Source organism: Nipponia nippon, unplaced genomic scaffold (assembly GCF_047370975.1).
Source record: "Nipponia nippon isolate SJK-2023a ecotype South Korea unplaced genomic scaffold, ASM4737097v1 scaffold_10, whole genome shotgun sequence".
NCBI classification, from domain to species: domain Eukaryota; kingdom Metazoa; phylum Chordata; class Aves; order Pelecaniformes; family Threskiornithidae; genus Nipponia; species Nipponia nippon.
The window spans coordinates 27543239-27560764 of NW_028262291.1; the positions used below are offsets into that span (position 1 = coordinate 27543239).

Here is a 17526-nt window from a genome sequence, read left to right on the forward strand (position 1 = left end):
GGATACATCCCTCAGAGCAGTCTTACCTGTCTCCATTCCAAGGACAGGGAGAAAAGCCTAGATTCACTCAGAGGCATACACATCCCAACTCTTAGCATATTCTTTCAAAAATCAGCTGGGAAATCCTTTTTTTTAGAAGATGATAATCTTTCATGAGGGTTGTTACATTGTTATCACCCTTTTATCAGTGATAGTCATCCTAGGGGCAGGAAAACCTCTCCAATGATAGCCTAAATATGTCAGAAAACAATATTTAGGTGGGGACTAAATTGACATGTCCTCTTCTTCTACACTCACCTTAACCCCTGGCCCTGACTTCTAAGCAATATCATCATAGTGATTCTTGCTCTTGCCTAATACTTGTTAAAGGATTTCATGCAAAATACAACTGCCTCATGAAGAGGAAGTGTTGAAGAGCCTGTGGTGTAGTGGCACCCCTGGGAAATGTGGATGTGGGCTGGTGATCCCTCAGGCAAAGGTGGTTACCAAAGCCTGGCTGAGTGTTGAGTTACTGGATGAAAGGCTGGGAATGGCTCCCCTCACAGTGCTGTGCAGAGCCTCACCTACCAGACGGGCTCACAGTATCCTTCCCATCTGAAGCTCTCAGGACATACAGGGAATGTAGAGCTTTTGTTATTTAAAAGAACAAAAGGGCCTGGCATCCCCATGCTTAGCTATCTATAGGACTGGACAGCAGTTCAGCAGTAATTTTGTGGATCACAAATTAGGATTCAGGCACCTAAAGCAGGAATCAGGTGGAACTTGTCTCCTGAGTCTTTTTGTGGATCTAGCCCATGACCTTTTAGCAGGGCATACGCTTGCTATCTGCAAGAAACTATGAAGAAAGTGTCTGTCAAAGCTATACAATAAGGTCTGGTATTGCTCCATCCCCTGCTGAACTAAGGCTAGCCTTGTGCTTGGGGTCTGTAACTGGAGACCAGCTCCATCACAGGCTCAGGTACAGACTAGCAGTGTGATCTTGTCTAGGTACTAAGGCTTCAAACTCCATCCACCCCAGCGTGCCTTTCCTATGCTTCAACACCCAAGAACACAACTGCACTTGTTTATCTCCTCTAGTTAACTCATGATGGTAGACGGACCTCTCCTTGATGAAAGTGTCAATGCAGAAGTGAGAAGGAAAGCACAGACCCAAATCAATCCATTACTTCAAGAATCAGCTCAAACCCCATGTTTCTTAGGTCCACGAAATCGTTTCTCCCCTTTGGTTAAAGTGGTTTGGCTATGATCTCTCCCTTCATACTTCTCCAAGGAGATCTATTTGGGAGTTACAGCTTCTTCAAAGTCCTGTATTTCTTCACAGCTCCAACCTTACAAAGAGTCTCCAGAGACACAGACTTCAAATCTGTGTTTTGGACCCCATTCGTACCTGTATTTTGATCTGTCACACAAGGACTCTAGGCACTGGTAGAAGAGAGATGCCTCTACCCCATCGAGTGGGCTGCAGTCATTTGGGAGTTGGCGCTGCCGATGTTGCCCAGAGGATGATGTTGGCACAATCACAGTATTTGGATTCTTACCAGCCAGCAGATCTTGATAAATGGTAGCCACACTTTCCAGGAACTCTGAAAAAACAGAAAGCAACTTAAAACTCAGGCCTGTAATCAGCAAAGCATCCTCCTGACCTACCAGACTTGGGATTAAACTGTCATTCCCTGCTCTGTGTTGTACAGAGCACCAGCAGGAAATAAGCACAACACTACGGCATCCTGCATGTTCAGATCAGATATTATGCAAGCAGAAACAGCCATTTCCATATAAGTTGCTGGCTTCTCCCTGTCAGGGTGATTATGAGAGGCCACTCACTCTGGGATGATTATGAAAGGCCACTCACTCTGTTGAACAAGATTCTTCTCAAGGGAACAGAGGCTAGCTAGCACATGGATAAAACAGCAAAGCGTGAAAGCTATCATTGAACACAAAACCAATTTGCAAAGTCTAAAAAGTTTTCCTTCTCCATCTCTTGCCACTGACTAAGAACTCATCCAAGTTGGGAACAAACTATATGGAACTGCAACAGGAGCAAAGGGAGCAAGTTAGTCAGGGCTTCAGGCTGTATCCCAGCTTGTCTCTGTGCTGCTCCAAAGTAAATATAACACGGGATCTAGAGGAAGGGCCAGGGCAGGTCAGGGCTAGAGTTGGCAGAAGGCCTCTCCCCAGGCTCCTCATACTACCCACTGTTTACTGCAAGAGTCTAATTTTAAACAAGTTTGTTTATGGATGTGGTCAGCAGTTTACAGATCTAGATTCCATTTGGAGTGGTTTGCATGTGTGTGGGTTGGTGGGAGAGCGTATGACAGGCTGCGTGTGTGCATTGTGCCTGGGTGAACAGGACAGGGGTGGGATGTTTGAATGTCTGCATACAAGGGCGGGCTTATGAGGACTCCAGTGGCATTTAAGTCCCGAGTGAATGGAAGTGTAATGCTACGCACCAGGCAGGTAGAGAGGAGAGGCAGGATGTCAGCAGGCCCTGAGGCTGTGCTGAGGTTCTGCAGCTCAGTGGAAACATTTGTTATATCAGAGAAAAACACATTTTCTGTCCTCGGCTAAAGGCATTACAAGCCTGGTTCTGCCCAACCCCAAATCACCATTTTGGGAGAGTTACAGGGGAAGTATATACACAGAAGTACTGTGAGATTTTTGTATTAGGGAAAGCAGATGACTCGTAACTGCTACAAAGATGGGAACTGACAGGTTGGATCAGATCAGCAGGCCACCCAAGTCTACTGTCTGACCACAGACTATGCTCCACCGCGGCTCCTAGCCAGTGTCCCCCAGTATCCAAACCTGGCCCCCTTTGCCTGGTCGATGCCAATTGTGAGCTACGTCCATCAGAGGGAGCTATTTAAGCGTGAGTGGACGGAAATCCATGCGCTTATGTTGCCTTTAGGAAGTGCTCTGTGCTGGGAGATGGGTGAGTGGCACCCCAGCAGTCCCCAGTGCCTGGCAGCATATCTAACTTTGATAAACGAAATGCTTCCCTCTTTTTGCCCACTTAAGCAGTTCCCTGAATGAGATTCCCTTTCCTCAACCACATTTTAGGGGGGCTAGGACAAACAGGCCAATATATTTTAAAGCGGTCTCCCTGTACAGAACAAGCACCTGAATCCTCATCCAAGTTTCTCCCCCTTGTCTCCTGAACTTCAGTTTAAAAATACCTGGGGATTTTTACAGATGTGTGTGTGTGGGGGTGAGCATATGTAAATATACACACACACAAACTAATATTATTGATTTGTACTTTTCCTGTCAAGAATTTTAAAAGAAGTACCCCATCTAGTTAAAACTCAAACTGGGGGGAAGGGATAGAATATGATAAATGACCAACAATATGAAGAAGGTAGATAGGGATTAACTGTTCACTTTCCCTTCCAACTAGGGTCTCTCAAATCAAACAAGAGAGGTGGTTCTTCATGGGACAGGTGGCAGACCTGTGCAACTCCTTGCCAAAAGGTGTTGCGGAGGTTACAAGTTTATGTGATTTCAAGGGGAGGCTGCAGAAGTTCTTGGGAGAGGAGTCTACTAGGGGTTCCTAAATCCATGGAAACTACACCCAGTTCAGAAACTCTTTGAGCTGAAATCAGCCTGTAGTTGGGTGAGTATTAGGGGGAAGAATTGTATCCATTTGTCCAGTTCCTTTTCCTTTCAAGCCACCAGCTGGTGGGCTTTTCTTATCCTGTCTCCAGCAGGGACCAATACTTTAGAGGCAGAAATGCTGTATTAAAGAAAGGAAAAAAAATGTCCCTAGTAAAAGTTAATTGTTAGGTGCTAACATACTCTAGATAAAGCTGGAAATTTATGTCTCAAGACTAAGACAAATACATATACATGCATAAGCCTAACAGTTGCAGGTATCTTGTTATTCACAAAATTTTGGAACCTCCTTACGAAGCCTCCTTATCTCTTGGCATCAGTGATACCTTTTGTCAGTACATCCCATGATCTATATATTTTCTGTGAAAAACCATATCCTTACAAGTTTCAAAAAAGTGCAGGGATTGGGAAGCTGTAAAGCTGTAATGCTACACTAGTGGGTGAAGTCAGCAGCTTCCCAGCATTTACCTGAGTAGTAGAACTGGATCTGGAAAGCAAAGAGGAAATCAGAAAAAGACATCAGGCAATCCATAGCATCATCCATCAGCACAATCCTAGGACAAGATGAGAGAAACAGTTTAGCATCTACAAAAGAACAACCGTCTGTAACCAGGATCCCCAGATCTAGAGAAAGTGCAGGTAGGGAGCTATGTGCAACTGAGGATTGCTAGTGGCTTGGCCCAGTGTAAGAGGTTAGGAGAGAGGAACAGGAACACCCGCTGCTGCATAGACGTGGACACCCTAATATAAAATGAAGGCAGCTTAAGAACCTGCAGCAAGGAGAAGATCCTGAATGTCAATGCCATCACACACTTCAGCTACTGTGTGAACACAGCAGTGTGACGTGGATGTCAAGCATTCAAAGCCTGGTGGACACGATGGAACGAACACTGGCATAAAAACTGCAAGGCTGGTTCACATGGCTACTGTGCTACAGACAAGACAGTTACATGAGTATTAAACTGGTGTAAGCAGAATGAGACTTATGCTATTCCTCTGTATACCAGGCTTCATCAAACTGGGATATTTTCAGATTCATAAGGATAACAACAGTTATTAACTCCCAATCTATAGCCAAACAAACTCCACTTGACTACAGAGGAAATAACATTGCACCAACAATCAGCTTTCTAATTACAAACTGTGAACATCCTATCCTCCCTTCCCAATGAATGAATCGGTCTCTTTTCGTATCTATCAGCTCTATCATTTGACCATCAGGTCAAATTTCATGGAAACTGGAGGATTCTTGGGTCAGGGACAATGTCTTCTTTCTCTCTGCTAAGCCCCAGGTGCATGTAGGGAGGCACATGTATCCCTATTTTGAAGCATACTTCATGAATATGGGAAGTGTCAGCCACAGGCCATAAAGATGAAGTATAAGTGATAGCAAAGTCCAAATCCTCCTTTCATGAAAAAGCTCTGGATTTCAGAAGTAAGTTAGGGCAAAAACATTCATAAAATGAAAACAAAACCAATGCTCTGGTCACTGCCACTACATAAGGATGAAAAGGTCAGTCTGAAGTGGGGAAAATCAAACTTGGGCTGATCAATGACAGCTCAGAGTGGAAAGGAAACACTTCACTTTGATGGGAAAAAACAGACTATTCAGACAATGCTAAAGAAAGGTAGTTGGTACTTCTTTTCAACTGTGTGCAGGTCTACTGACCCTGTACAGTCCATACGTGGCATATCGTGTCATAGGAGGATTCATACAGTTCATTATAGCCAAAGTATAGGTCATCTAGTAGGACCCTTTTGAACACAGGGCCAAATGCAATCCACGGACCAACTCATGCAGTATCAATGGTCTAAACACATTGCTGGGGAAACACCGTTCTACCTCATGTAAAAGACTCCAGGGAGCTGTGTAGGAGGGTGACCCAGAAGAGTTACAGGATCTTGCAAGACTTCCCTGCCACTCAGACCAGTTCTGTTCACTGTGGCAAAATCAAACATTCAGAGCAGCTTGAATTAATTATCTCAGAGAAGAAAGACTGGGGCTAAGAGAGTCCCCAGGAGAAAAGCCAGTGTTTAAAACAAAACCCTTTGAAGATGTCAAAGTGCTTCTAATTTATTTATTATGTTCCAGAAGCCTCCTCCTCCTTCTGTCTAAAGAAGCAGTAGCTTCAGTTCTTAATTGTCACTAATAAGCATGTTACTGAGATTGTCAGTGGCCACATCAAGGAAATGGCTTTGAAGCTGGCAGGCAGAGCATCTTCATCTCTCAGGCAATACTGCTCAGCCACCGGCATTTCCAACCACTATTTAAGCACTGGAAATGCGATGGGCCACATTGCTGATGAGCTGCACTCCCTCCTTTGAAATAAAGGTCTGTCTCCCAGATACCCTCAAAGCATAAGCTCCAAAGGTTTTGTTAGTGCATTTCTCCATCCTGGAGATGCAGGAGAACAACAGTGGCGAGTTTTTTTCTGTATTCATTATGCAGAGAGACAATATTACATCACCTTCATGACAATCAACTCATTTCACTTGTTAAATCTAAAGCTTTGGTCAACGGCTGTACTCTGCAGGACCAAGTCCCTGTCTTTCTTAGACGAGAGCGCATGAGGAAGTAGGCAGAGGTCTGAGAACTTGCTGGACATTTCTTGCTGCTGAAGACAGCAAGGAGCCTCTAAGGAAGACTGTACAGCACATATGTGATGGCGGAGCATCTAAATAGAAGCAGGTGCACTCTGGTTACTGACTCCACTTGGCCCAGGAGTCTGCACTCCGGAAATGTTGAGAAGTCTTTAAATCCAATACCATCACTTATGAGGAGATTGACTGCAGCTGGCTATTTCCCCACACAGCCAGCTGACTGAGCAGTTAGGGAAGCTGGGAGAGCATCATATGCAACATATCTGCACCTCTTCCCTGAAATATCTGGAAAGGAGAGAACCCTAGCCATGGACTGTAACCCAGAGAGCAGGACAAAATCTGAAAGTCTGAACTGCAACTCAAAAGAGTTCATCAGGTAGCTGATATTTCAAGGGATTCTTTATTCATTCTTTCTTGTCCAAATTAGACTTTAAGCCCTCAGGGGCACAGACTTATTTACAAAGTTAGTAGTCAGCACTCAATGAATAATGAAAATCAAGCAGAAACTCTGGAAAGGACTGAAGAAAGATGCCTACACTTGAGGGACTCTGGTAAAGGGTGTAGTGGTCTTTCAGGGTTCAAGTGGGTTTGGCTGGCAGGAAAGCCTTGCTACTGTGCCAATGGGGAAACTTTATGATCTACTGATTGCGGTTAAAATCTCAGAAACCCAGACTAGACAGGATGTCCCCAGGACAAACTCTAGACCAGGCAAGTTGAAAGGACTTTTACTGTTCTCTGCTACCATTAAAGGCTAACTGACACAATCTGTCTTAAGGCCAGGCTGGCTCAAATGAGTCTTCAGGGACTTGGTTTGTTTACTGATACATGGAGGCAAAAGTAAGCAGAACATACAAAAAGGGCAAGATCTGCACTCTCAGGCAGTCTTTTAACAACAGGGGTACAGACCTGCAAGCCCCGCTTCCGTTAGCACTGATCAGTGCAACGTGAGCTCCCATGCCACATAAAACAGCATAGGAGCTGTGAACTACTCCGCTCCCACTGCTCAAATGCAGGCAGCAAGTTCCTTGTGTTTCTGTTACAAGAGAAAAGTCAGTGCTCAGGGACGGATCTTGAAATCATGGCATCAAACCAGAAAAATCCCTTCATTTTCTGTCCTTCTGCAATTCCAAGATTCAGAAAGCCGAAAGGTGTCTGTGAAGATCAAAGGTATCTCTGTAGATTAAAATCTTCAATCTGCTAATGGCTATAGCCCTTTGAAGAAAAAAACATCCAAGAAATCTCACAGACACAGATAGCCCAGTTCTTTTTTGGGTAAGACTTCTGCATTTGTGTGGCACCAGGAACAGACAAATGGAGCGCTCTGGTGTAATGCTAATAAAATCTATATTGTTGTAGCCTCTGTTCTTCTGCTCTGACATTTCCCAATCTTACACTCAGTGTTTGTTACCAGTGCATAGCAACAGCTCCTGGACGAGTGAAGCGCACCGTGCTGTGAGATCATCTCAGTCATGCAGCACTGAGACTACAACTACGACTGCTCTCTTCCCAAGGGCGCCAATAATTACACAGGTCCTGGCTGTATCAGTGAATGCTGTGGCTACTCCTGCCGCTACTTTATTTAATTCCTTTCCCAAGCAAACTAGCAACAAAACCATTGGGGGTGTGCAGACTGAAGGAGGAACAATGTCAGTAGGTTTGCATGTGACATTCATGCTTTGCAAGGACTCAATCAACTGGTGCCGGAAGACAGCCTGCAGAGTTCACCTTTCTAACTGGCAGAGACCAAGTAGGACAATGGGAAGCGTAGACCAGAAAAAGGACAAGAGAGTGAGCAACACTTGGAAGGAAATAGAAAGATGGTTTAGAAATATGGCAAGTTTTATTAAAATTGTTCAGCTAGATTAGCTTGTAACAGAATAATAGCAATGTGTAAGTAAATCTCTAGGCAGCCAAAAGTAGGAGTGAGGTCATCCCCACCTGAGCCTGGGTGCCTCTGACAGAGATCTCATTTCTCTCCAACACCTGCTCCCAAAGCCTGCTTGTCTGTCTCTATGGCACACGCACAACAGTGCAGCAGGCCCCTGAATGGGGCCTCTGGTTTACAACAGCCTTGTGGATTAAATTCCTTGACACAAACATCATAACATGTGTAGATATGCTGAAGTCTCCTTTCATGCACCATCACAAATTCCTGCTCAGCTCAGCTGGAACCCTATGAAATACACACCAGCACATGGGACTGGTGCTTTTGTACCTCCATGAAAGGAAGCAGCAGATATATCCCTGCTACAGGGTTAGCATTCTTTCTTAGTCTGGCATTGGAGGCCAAGCAACTGTACTTTGTGGAGCCCCAAAGGCCCATTGATGAGCTAGAGGGAAAAGTGGTGCTCAACTTTTAGTTTTAATTGAACCAACACAGCTTTAACTGCAGCTCAGTTCAGATAGCAGCACATAGGAGCCAGGGAAGAATCCAGAGAATCAGCCAAGTGGAAGTACTAGCAGATGGATAACACTCCTCTTTTTCGCTTTCCTTTCTTAATACAATTTCCATGGGACTCTGATGCTGAAGAAAGATGACAGAATGACAAATAGAAAATGAGGACCTTTTCATTATTTAGGCCATGAACAACTTAAGCAGCAGCTAATATCCCAATCATGTGCCTGGATCCTGTTTCCAAATGCCATATCTAGGTCCATGAAAAAAGATACATTTCCATGCCCCCTCTGCTGAGATGGCTAGGAATGAGAGCGTTTATTCAGTAACCTTGCTGTGATTATATATGTGTGTGTGCATGCGCACTCCTACCGAGATCTGAACTGACCCCCCCACCCCAACAGATGCATATGCCTTATTACATTTTCACTATCAGATAGTTAATAATCAACTGCCTGGGCTGGACTGGAACCAGCAAGCACTATCAGTAAAAAATTCCATATCACATTATCAGTGCCCTGAGCCATCTATCTGCTTTAGGCCTTATCTAGATGAAAATAAAATTTCAAACAGATTAGCTACCACGTTCTTAGCTAACATACTTTAAAACACTGGCAATCCTTCAGAGGTTAGTACCTTTTAAACATGATCAACCATAGGAAGCTGGGGCAGGGGGGGGACCACAATTTAAAAATGGTAAACATTATTTAAAATAGAGTTTAAAATCTCGTCAGTTACAAACACAGTGGCTAACATTCTTTTCTATGCAACTCATCTTCTGAACTTAGAGCCAGCAGCAGCATTCTGCACTGATATTTCAGTCCCTGTAAACCTTAAATATACACTCTTTCTCATTACTAGAAAAACACCCTGTTCTTAACCTCAAAACATGGTATCTCTTTTCCCAAAAATCTTAAAAGATGAAGGTCCCTGTCCATACCTTTACCCACAGATCTAGTTCCTAAGCCCATGCACGTAGGACTGATCTTGCCTTAAAAGAGAGGATGAGGACTCACCTTGCTGCTTTCTGAGTGAGTTCCATTGGGAAGTCAGGGCAGAGCAGCTGCAGCAGGCAGTGGTATTCCTGTGCTGTCAGCAAATCTGCAGGAAGAGAGAGGTGAGAACGTCGTAACTCTTTTATGGGCTGTTCCCTCCCCTTGCTTCCTCTCTAGAAAAACCCCTCATATTCCATTCTACTCTCAATTCAAGTAGACTGAGTACTAATGACAATATAACTGCTCCCTAGACCCTCAGAACTGGGCTCTTCAGATGGCGTTTCCAGCAAAGACAATCAGAAAGAGGCCTGATAAAGGGGAAAGCCTATTGAAGAGACTCCTGCAGAGAATCTGGTAACAGGTAGTGATTCAGTGTGAAAAAGAGGTAACCAGAACAGGGCAGTTTCCAGTGAGAACACAGTTTGGTTTGACCTGAATATAACCATGTGGAAAAAGGAATAATTTCAAAGTTGCTTAAATTTGCTGAAATTCACTGGCATGGTGACATTCACCACAATACGCCTGAAAACCATCCACAGAACATCTGGCAGCAGTAACAAAGGCAAACAAGGTTTTTGGGTTGTGTATGGAAGGCTACAGAGTATAAACCACAGACGTTATTACTTTGGCATTTGGTAAGGCAGCTGGATGGTCTCTTTTGGAATAATATGTACAAATCTGGTCACTGTATTATAGGAAGCACAGAGTGAAGATCCAAAAAACACAAGAAAACCAATCAAATGATTCATGTTTTAGAGAGTGGCTTTGTGAAAGACTGGTCAAGAAAGGCCTCTGTGGTTCAGCAGGAGTCCAAGAGAGGTGACTCTTAGGGAAGCTTATAGGATCCCGAGGGAATGGAAACATACTTATGTCAAAAAGCCCTACATGATTGTATGTTCATAGTCCAAAAGGCTGTGGACTGGAGTTAAGGAGAAGACTAGCTGAACAGCAGCAATTTTGCAGTCCTTCTATATACAGAAGAATGCAAAGTATGGAAGAAAGAGCCAGGGGTGGAAGCAGAGCCAAGCAGTAGTCAGGAAGGGGATCCAAAGGGCACAGGCATTAGGACTGAGGTAGAGAGCATGAGTTCTTTTGCCACAGACACATCTTAGCCTTCCCTAGGCTCCCATCCAAATAATCAGCCTTGTCCCACATGATACCCACAACTTCTCCAGATCTCCACAACTCCTCAAAGCCTGGCAGTTCAACAAAAGTGAGAGAAAGGGAAAATGCTATGCCTTTGTCAGAATCTGTTTCAAGAGGCAGGTATGCAGTATCAAAGGGACATTTCACTGTGACATCCAACCCAGCCAAATTAATATTTTCAATGCTGACTAAAGAAAATACTGCAGGAGGACTGTCATGAAAATCAAGGTATAGACTTTTCTTTTACCTACATTATTAGCCAGGGAAGTGGAGGAAAAAGAGGAGAGCGCTACTATTTTTCTCTTCCGTTCAGGAAACCCTATAGCTGAAAAACTGTCAGCCTCTTTGACATCCATTACAGACCCTGTCTAGAGTACTATACTTCGCACTGCACTTGGAAGGACCTTCTATCTCATGAAGCGCCTTAGGTTTAGGGTCATGCTACGAAAAGATGATTTTGCATGCTGAGTAGAAAGACTTTCTTCTGTCTGGAAAAGCCAACTCTGCAGTCAGAAATCTGCTATAACACAAGGAAGTCCCAGCCTGTGCAGAACTACAATACCATTGCAGGGATTTGTGCAACCTCTTCTACTGTAAGGATAAATACATCAGACTCTCTATTCTTCCAAAACTTCGATGCTGAGCTGAATTAAATTTCTGTGACTGCACTGAAATTACAGATATCTGGGAGAATATGGAGGGCACTGTAACTTTTTTGTATTGTCATTTCTTACTAAAACACATGAGAGGCTGCTGTCTATTGCTTGGTCCTTCAGTCAGCATATATGTGAGTTTGGGTTAATCATAGAATCCTTTAGGTTGGAAAAGACCTCCAAGATCATCAAGTCTGACCATTAATGATGGTATCCGGTGGAACGGTGGGGTTTTCTCCTGCAATTTTAGCTAATCAGTTCCTTGAATGTCATCAAGGAAAGTATCACCGAATTTTATGTATAACTGCAAAAGGATATTATTGAAAAAGTCCCAGTTATCATGAGCAGGAAGATGCATATTTTTAACTGAATGTTGAGCTCACCGTTTCTCTTTCGTGACACAACAGAGGAAAGAAAATCTTCTTCTCTGTTATTTTGCTAGATCAACAGTCATTTATAGCAATAGAGATTTTGGTCCTAAGTTCTTAAAAAAAACCCTATCTGCTCATGTAAGGTACATGCACATTTCAGAAAATCATCTTCAACAGGCGCAGCATAGGAAGCAGGTTACAGGAAAACAGAGAAGTTGGGAATAAAAAGGCTCTTTTGAAACAGACACTTTCTCATAATTGAAGAGGACAGTATGGACCTCTTACAACTATTCTTCAAGGCTTTCTAAACCTAGCTTTGAATAATGCTGGGCATTAAATTTCTGATCTTTGTCTAAAAAGCCTACGTGTTGGTGTGAAGGAGTCACACCATTTGGAAGCTTTATGCAATACTCAATTTACATTTTTTGTTTGCTTAAGTTCAAATTCCTATTTATACATCCTTATACCTCTTGCTCTCTATTATTTTTTCATTTGTCAACAGATCATTATAATAACCCTTTCTTCATACTGTATCTTACTCAATCTATTTAACTGATAACTATACTTATTTAAAGTTAAATCTGTTTATCTTACCCTCTACATCCCTCCCTACCTAGCCCAGTCATATCTGTTGCTCTGCTTTGATCCCCTTTAGATTTCCACAGTGTGGTGTCCAGCAGTGTACAAAGCATCCCTCATGCATTCAGAACAGATAGGCTCTAGGAGGATAATCTGCCCACTTTCATCAGCAAAGCCCCTTTTCATTAATTCTGAATCTCAGCCTCCCCTTTTCTCCCCCTGAAGGTGAAGGAGTTTAAGGGTTTTTTGAAGGATGAGGTTTCCTGAGAAAGTAGGACTTTGTTTGTGGTCCCTGTCAGGTTGCTAAACAAAAGCAGCTTGAGAGGGTAACTGGGCCCTAAGCAAGCATTAGTTTTGAGGCATAAATAGAGATCTCTCACTTGCTAGAAACAACATACTTTTAAAACTTATAATTTATGCTGTCTTTTTTTCCTCCCTCTTCATACCAAGTCACAGCATCATCCTTACTCCTCCATCACAAAACAAAACAACATAGAACAAAAGCAGAAGTCTGCTCAAAAAGACTTTGGGAAAGGGTGGCAGAGATCCTCTCCAGCCAGCACATCAGAGGGTGAAGTTCAATGTTAATAAAAGTGGAATTAATTACAGTTTCAGTCTTTGAGCAAATAGTCTATTTAGATGGGAACTGCACACAAAGCTGAAGTGGTGCAGAGAAGTTCCTTCTCTACAGAAAGGAGTCCTTTGCTTCTTATGCCTGGAGAAGTGACACCAAATTAGTCACTGAAGTATGCAGGCAGACTCTTTCAGGCCATAACACAACTCAGCCTGTAGACACCCCCGGCGCCTACAAATCGTATCAATTTCTCAGGCTACAGATGGGTACCTATTACACAGGAAGGGGGATCACCGCAGACCTTAGGAGGTGTCTACAGTTTGCTGTGATGACTGTTTTCCTATTCCCTACAGCAAGGTCAGCGAAGACCATGCAGAAAATTACATTTGCCCATGCACCATGTTGTCTGCCAAGAGCTGCTTGGAATAAACAAGGGCAGTTTTGGTGCATGACCACATTGCTCCTTCCTGTCTCCAGGCCACAGCTGAGTAAATAGTGTTCAACGCTGCATGATGAAGAAAGAAAGACAAGAAGGAAGGTACCAGTCAGAATGAGTGAAAACTGGAATCCACAACTGCTACTTTGGTTGCTACCGCAGATTACTGTATCTCAAGTTCCAGTAACAAATGAAGCAAATCACGGAGAGTTTAAATCTGACCCCACAGCACAGGGCAGCGAGCTATACGTGCTCTACCATGCCCTCGCAGTGGAACAAACTTGGTCGTACCACGTGCTTAAGGATGGAGAGAGACTGATTGCAATCTGCATGTCACCACGTTCATTTACAGCTGAACATAACACTTCGCTCTTTTACTGCAAAGCAGCTAATAACAAATTGCAAAGTGATTTTAAAACAGCAATACACTAAGAAGGAGATGGGAGGCTTAATAGAATAAGTACAGAAAAGTAAAGTGGTATGGCTAGAGCTGCACAGGCAGTACTTTAACCGTTCAGTCATAACTTTTGCTGTACTGGTCTTCAAACTCCTGCCCAGCCTGTACTGCTGCTGCTACCCTGCCACTAGCAAAATCCTGACTCTTCCCTACAGATCCCACTGTCTGTGAGTAGTTTATTATCTTTTAGTGCCTGAGGCAGACTCTTCCTCATGTTTCAGAGGCAGAGTGGAGAAGGAAGTTTGTCCATGTGGTACAGTCTTAGAAAACAAACACCGCTTTCTGGATAAAAATGGCCTGCCTTTGAGAAATGTGAAGGCAGCTGCTTTGTATTTCCCTGGCTTTTAAAACACATACTGTTTTTACCAGCTTCGTTTCTGGTTTGTATGTGGCTGACAGATGGCACCTGACACGAAGTGATGCAAACTCTAGGAATGCTAAATGATACATTTATGCTGCTGTCAGTGTCGTGAGTGAAGTGTAGACACACCTGAGCTATCTTTAAACTAGTTATCTTTCATACTAACAAAAGCCTAGCCACAGAAGTCTGGAGCTCAGTGAAGGCTGTAAAATCTACCCAGGAAGCCAATAAATATTTAGGACTTAGCCTGAATTGCAGTCACTGCTGCTGTATCTAGGCTGCTTCTGGCACAAGAAGTAGCTATCTACAATGCTGTCACGACACTGTGACGGCTATAAATACGCCCAAACAGTAGGAGAATATTTACTGCAGTTGGTGTATGAAATCTGCCCCAAAAAGTCACATTAGTAACTTCCCAGACACACAAGGATTGCCTTGATGAATGTACACTAAAGTTCCCTATTCCCATCATCTTTTATGTACAAGCGCTACCCAAGCAGGCTGGAGCCCTGGGCAATGTGGCCTTCCCCTTTGGATTATGGTAGGACACACAGTTTCCACAGGGTGTTTTTCTACCACAGTCATGAAGTCATTCAAGAGTCATAAAGGCACAGAGCTGTAAATCAGTCTCCTGGAAATATAACAGTGAACAGCCTAATAAATATTTTTTTGTTTTGTTTTTAAATGTTGGGAGAGTCTTTCCTGGCCTTCAGTTTTTTAATGTTTCTGGTATAAGTATCACATCCTTGGGATTCTCTCCATATCTACGCAAGCTTGCAACCTCGTAGAAAAGTATAAAAACAAACAAAAGCCCATAAAAATAAAAGTATAGGTGTTCTTGTGCTCTCTATAGGAACTGCAATTTTACAAAAAACTGAATATAAACATGAGTATTGATACTACTGCAACTTCACACCTCACACCTGGCTAATACGCCATGCTCTGCACATGCCTTGTTCACAAGATACCTATAGCCTAATTTCCTCATCTCTTCATGTATCTAGTGCTAATAACAAATAGAAAACTAAGAATTCTAGTAAAATTAATCCATGTGTAGGACCTAAACAGCGATATACAGCTGTGTAAAAACCCCATTTCTTCCTCATAAAACTTTCTACTAAAAAAAAAAATTCTTCCTTTTCAGTTAATAATTCATAAAATTTTGCATTGAGAGATTTTATGACCTATCATGAATAAGATCTGTTCCTGTTACTTGAGAGAATCATTGTTTAAATAAGAATTTGAAACAAAATAAAAACACGCAAGGGCTGTTTCTTTGAGCAATTCACTTTTTCCACTGACAAGAAGAGACATAAAATAAACAGAAACCAGATCCAGAATGTGCATTTGTCTAATTTTAAAAATTGATTTTCCTTATTTTTCCAACAAACAAAAAGCAAAACAGCAGGTCACATAATTATCCCCATAATTTGAGATGGAAGGTTAAATAAATATAAACTAACCAATAAAGAATAAGCACTCGCACACTTTCCCCTTAAGCTGCTTAAGCATGTTCATGTAAGACGTGTACAGCAGGATTCATTCTGCTCTTGAACTGTACAGACAGCTCCCACAATCATTAGAAAACAGTCCTAAGAGCATAGGAAAATCAGAAGAAAACTGAGAGACACCTACTTGTTACTTTTAAGCAACAGGAAAATGCACTAGAAGCCAAAGACTTCTGCCAGGTTAGCTCAAATCCAGCTTCATTTTTTAAAGGAAGGTTTCTAGTCAATAGTTTAAAGAGGGTAATAGCCAAATCTGTTTCATGGATCAATATAAGAATCTGTGCTTTACATGGAGTCTTGGACATAAGTAGCTTTAAAAGACTATGTGGCTTTGTATCAATGTCTGGCTCAAACTCATTAGATACTAACAAAAAAGCCCCTGTTTTCTTAGTCTTAATAACTGGATGTAATACCTCTGCCTTCCTGATGGTGAAGTTCAACAAGCAGCTAAGCCAATCTGAAACCTTACTCCTGCTGAAAGGGGCAGGTCTCACTCCACACTCTCTTCTTGGCTTTCCCACCACTTGCTGCTGGCCATGTGGTTCTGAACCACCCCTTGTACCAGCTCTGGCACTCAGCAGGCCCCTGGCTGAGAAAATTCAACATTTTCCTGGGTTAGTGAATTGAACTGACTCTCAGAAATATCCGATGAAAGCTCATGCAAAGCAAGCTGTGGAAGAGTATGTCCAGGTGCAGCAAAGAGAGAAGGCGGCGGAGAGGGAGAACCGAACTTCCCTTCCTCAGCAGAGATAAACTGTTAGACAGGCTCAGGTAATGCCCTGATTAAGATGTTTTAATTCTTAAAGTCCAGGATGTATGCAGGGCATTGTCATAGGATTAATGATCCTCCTAATCAAAAGTAGGTTCAGCATTACTGGCTGTACTTGCACCATACCTGCTAAGACGGTTTGTGAACACTCTCTTATCAGACATACTCTTGAGACAGAACTTTTGGCATCCTTACTATCCAAGCTGGCAGATGAGTTCACGTTATTCACAAACACCATCTGCTCTTTCCACTGCTACTGTTTCGGTCCTTCCAGAAGGGATCCCAGGGCATCCTCAAGAAAGGACCCCAGAAGATTTTGTGTCTGACGTGACAGCAAAAGCAGACAGGGTAACTGAAGAATGCTCAGAGTTCCTAGAGTTTGGCTCTGTGGGGGGATTCTTCCAGGAGGGTACTGCAGCACTGGGTGCACCCTGGATTGCCTCTCCTGACCTGTGAGAATACTAGAAAAAACCTGCCAGACGTAAGGGTGCTGCTGCAGGCAAGTAGTCTTCACAAACAAGATGTTTTGCACTGTACAAAAGAAGCATGGCTGCAAACAGCAGACTTAGATAGGTGACTCCTGTTGACAACAGGTTGAAGAGACCCAGCTTATGATGTGAAAAAGCAGAGTGACACTTGCCTGGAACAACCTGTGTCAGACTCAGGACAAATACAGTGGAGAGTTAAGCAGACTGACCTAAAAGAATTTGTTGGGGGAGTGCTGCAAGAGAGAACAGTTAGAGGGGATTAGCACTGTGGCTGAGCAGAAAGCTAGTTTTGAGGCTCTCAGGTAAGAAGGAAAAGATTCAGCTGCAGCTGATGTGAAGAATGAACTCATTCATTCTGGAGGGAATCTGGACAGTTCATATGAACAGTAAATTCACTGAAAAGCGGGCTTATTATGGGCAAAGCTCCAGTAGCATCATATGTTGAGTGTGCTAAAGGTTTTTAAAGTGTAAAATCCTCTAGATGGTGTGATTGTTTTTCTGCCCTTTGATCAATAAACCACTTGCCAGATTAACAAAAACAAAAATTAAATTTATACAGAACTGCTCCAATTCTATCTCCA

General features: G+C 42.9%; 1 protein-coding gene across 2 annotated transcripts in view; it reads right to left on the minus strand.

The window, feature by feature from the left end:
• CSTPP1 (centriolar satellite-associated tubulin polyglutamylase complex regulator 1) overlaps positions 1–17526 on the minus strand; it is an 86007-nt gene that overhangs the window by 5786 nt on the left and 62695 nt on the right. For both annotated transcript variants that reach the window (XM_087746122.1, XM_087746123.1), the window contains exons 4-6: positions 9625–9709; positions 4081–4166; positions 1388–1583 (exon numbers count right to left, since the gene is read on the minus strand). In XM_087746122.1, the coding sequence (XP_087602248.1) occupies positions 1388–1583; positions 4081–4166; positions 9625–9709 (367 nt within the window). The remainder of the gene's footprint in view (positions 1–1387; positions 1584–4080; positions 4167–9624; positions 9710–17526) is intronic.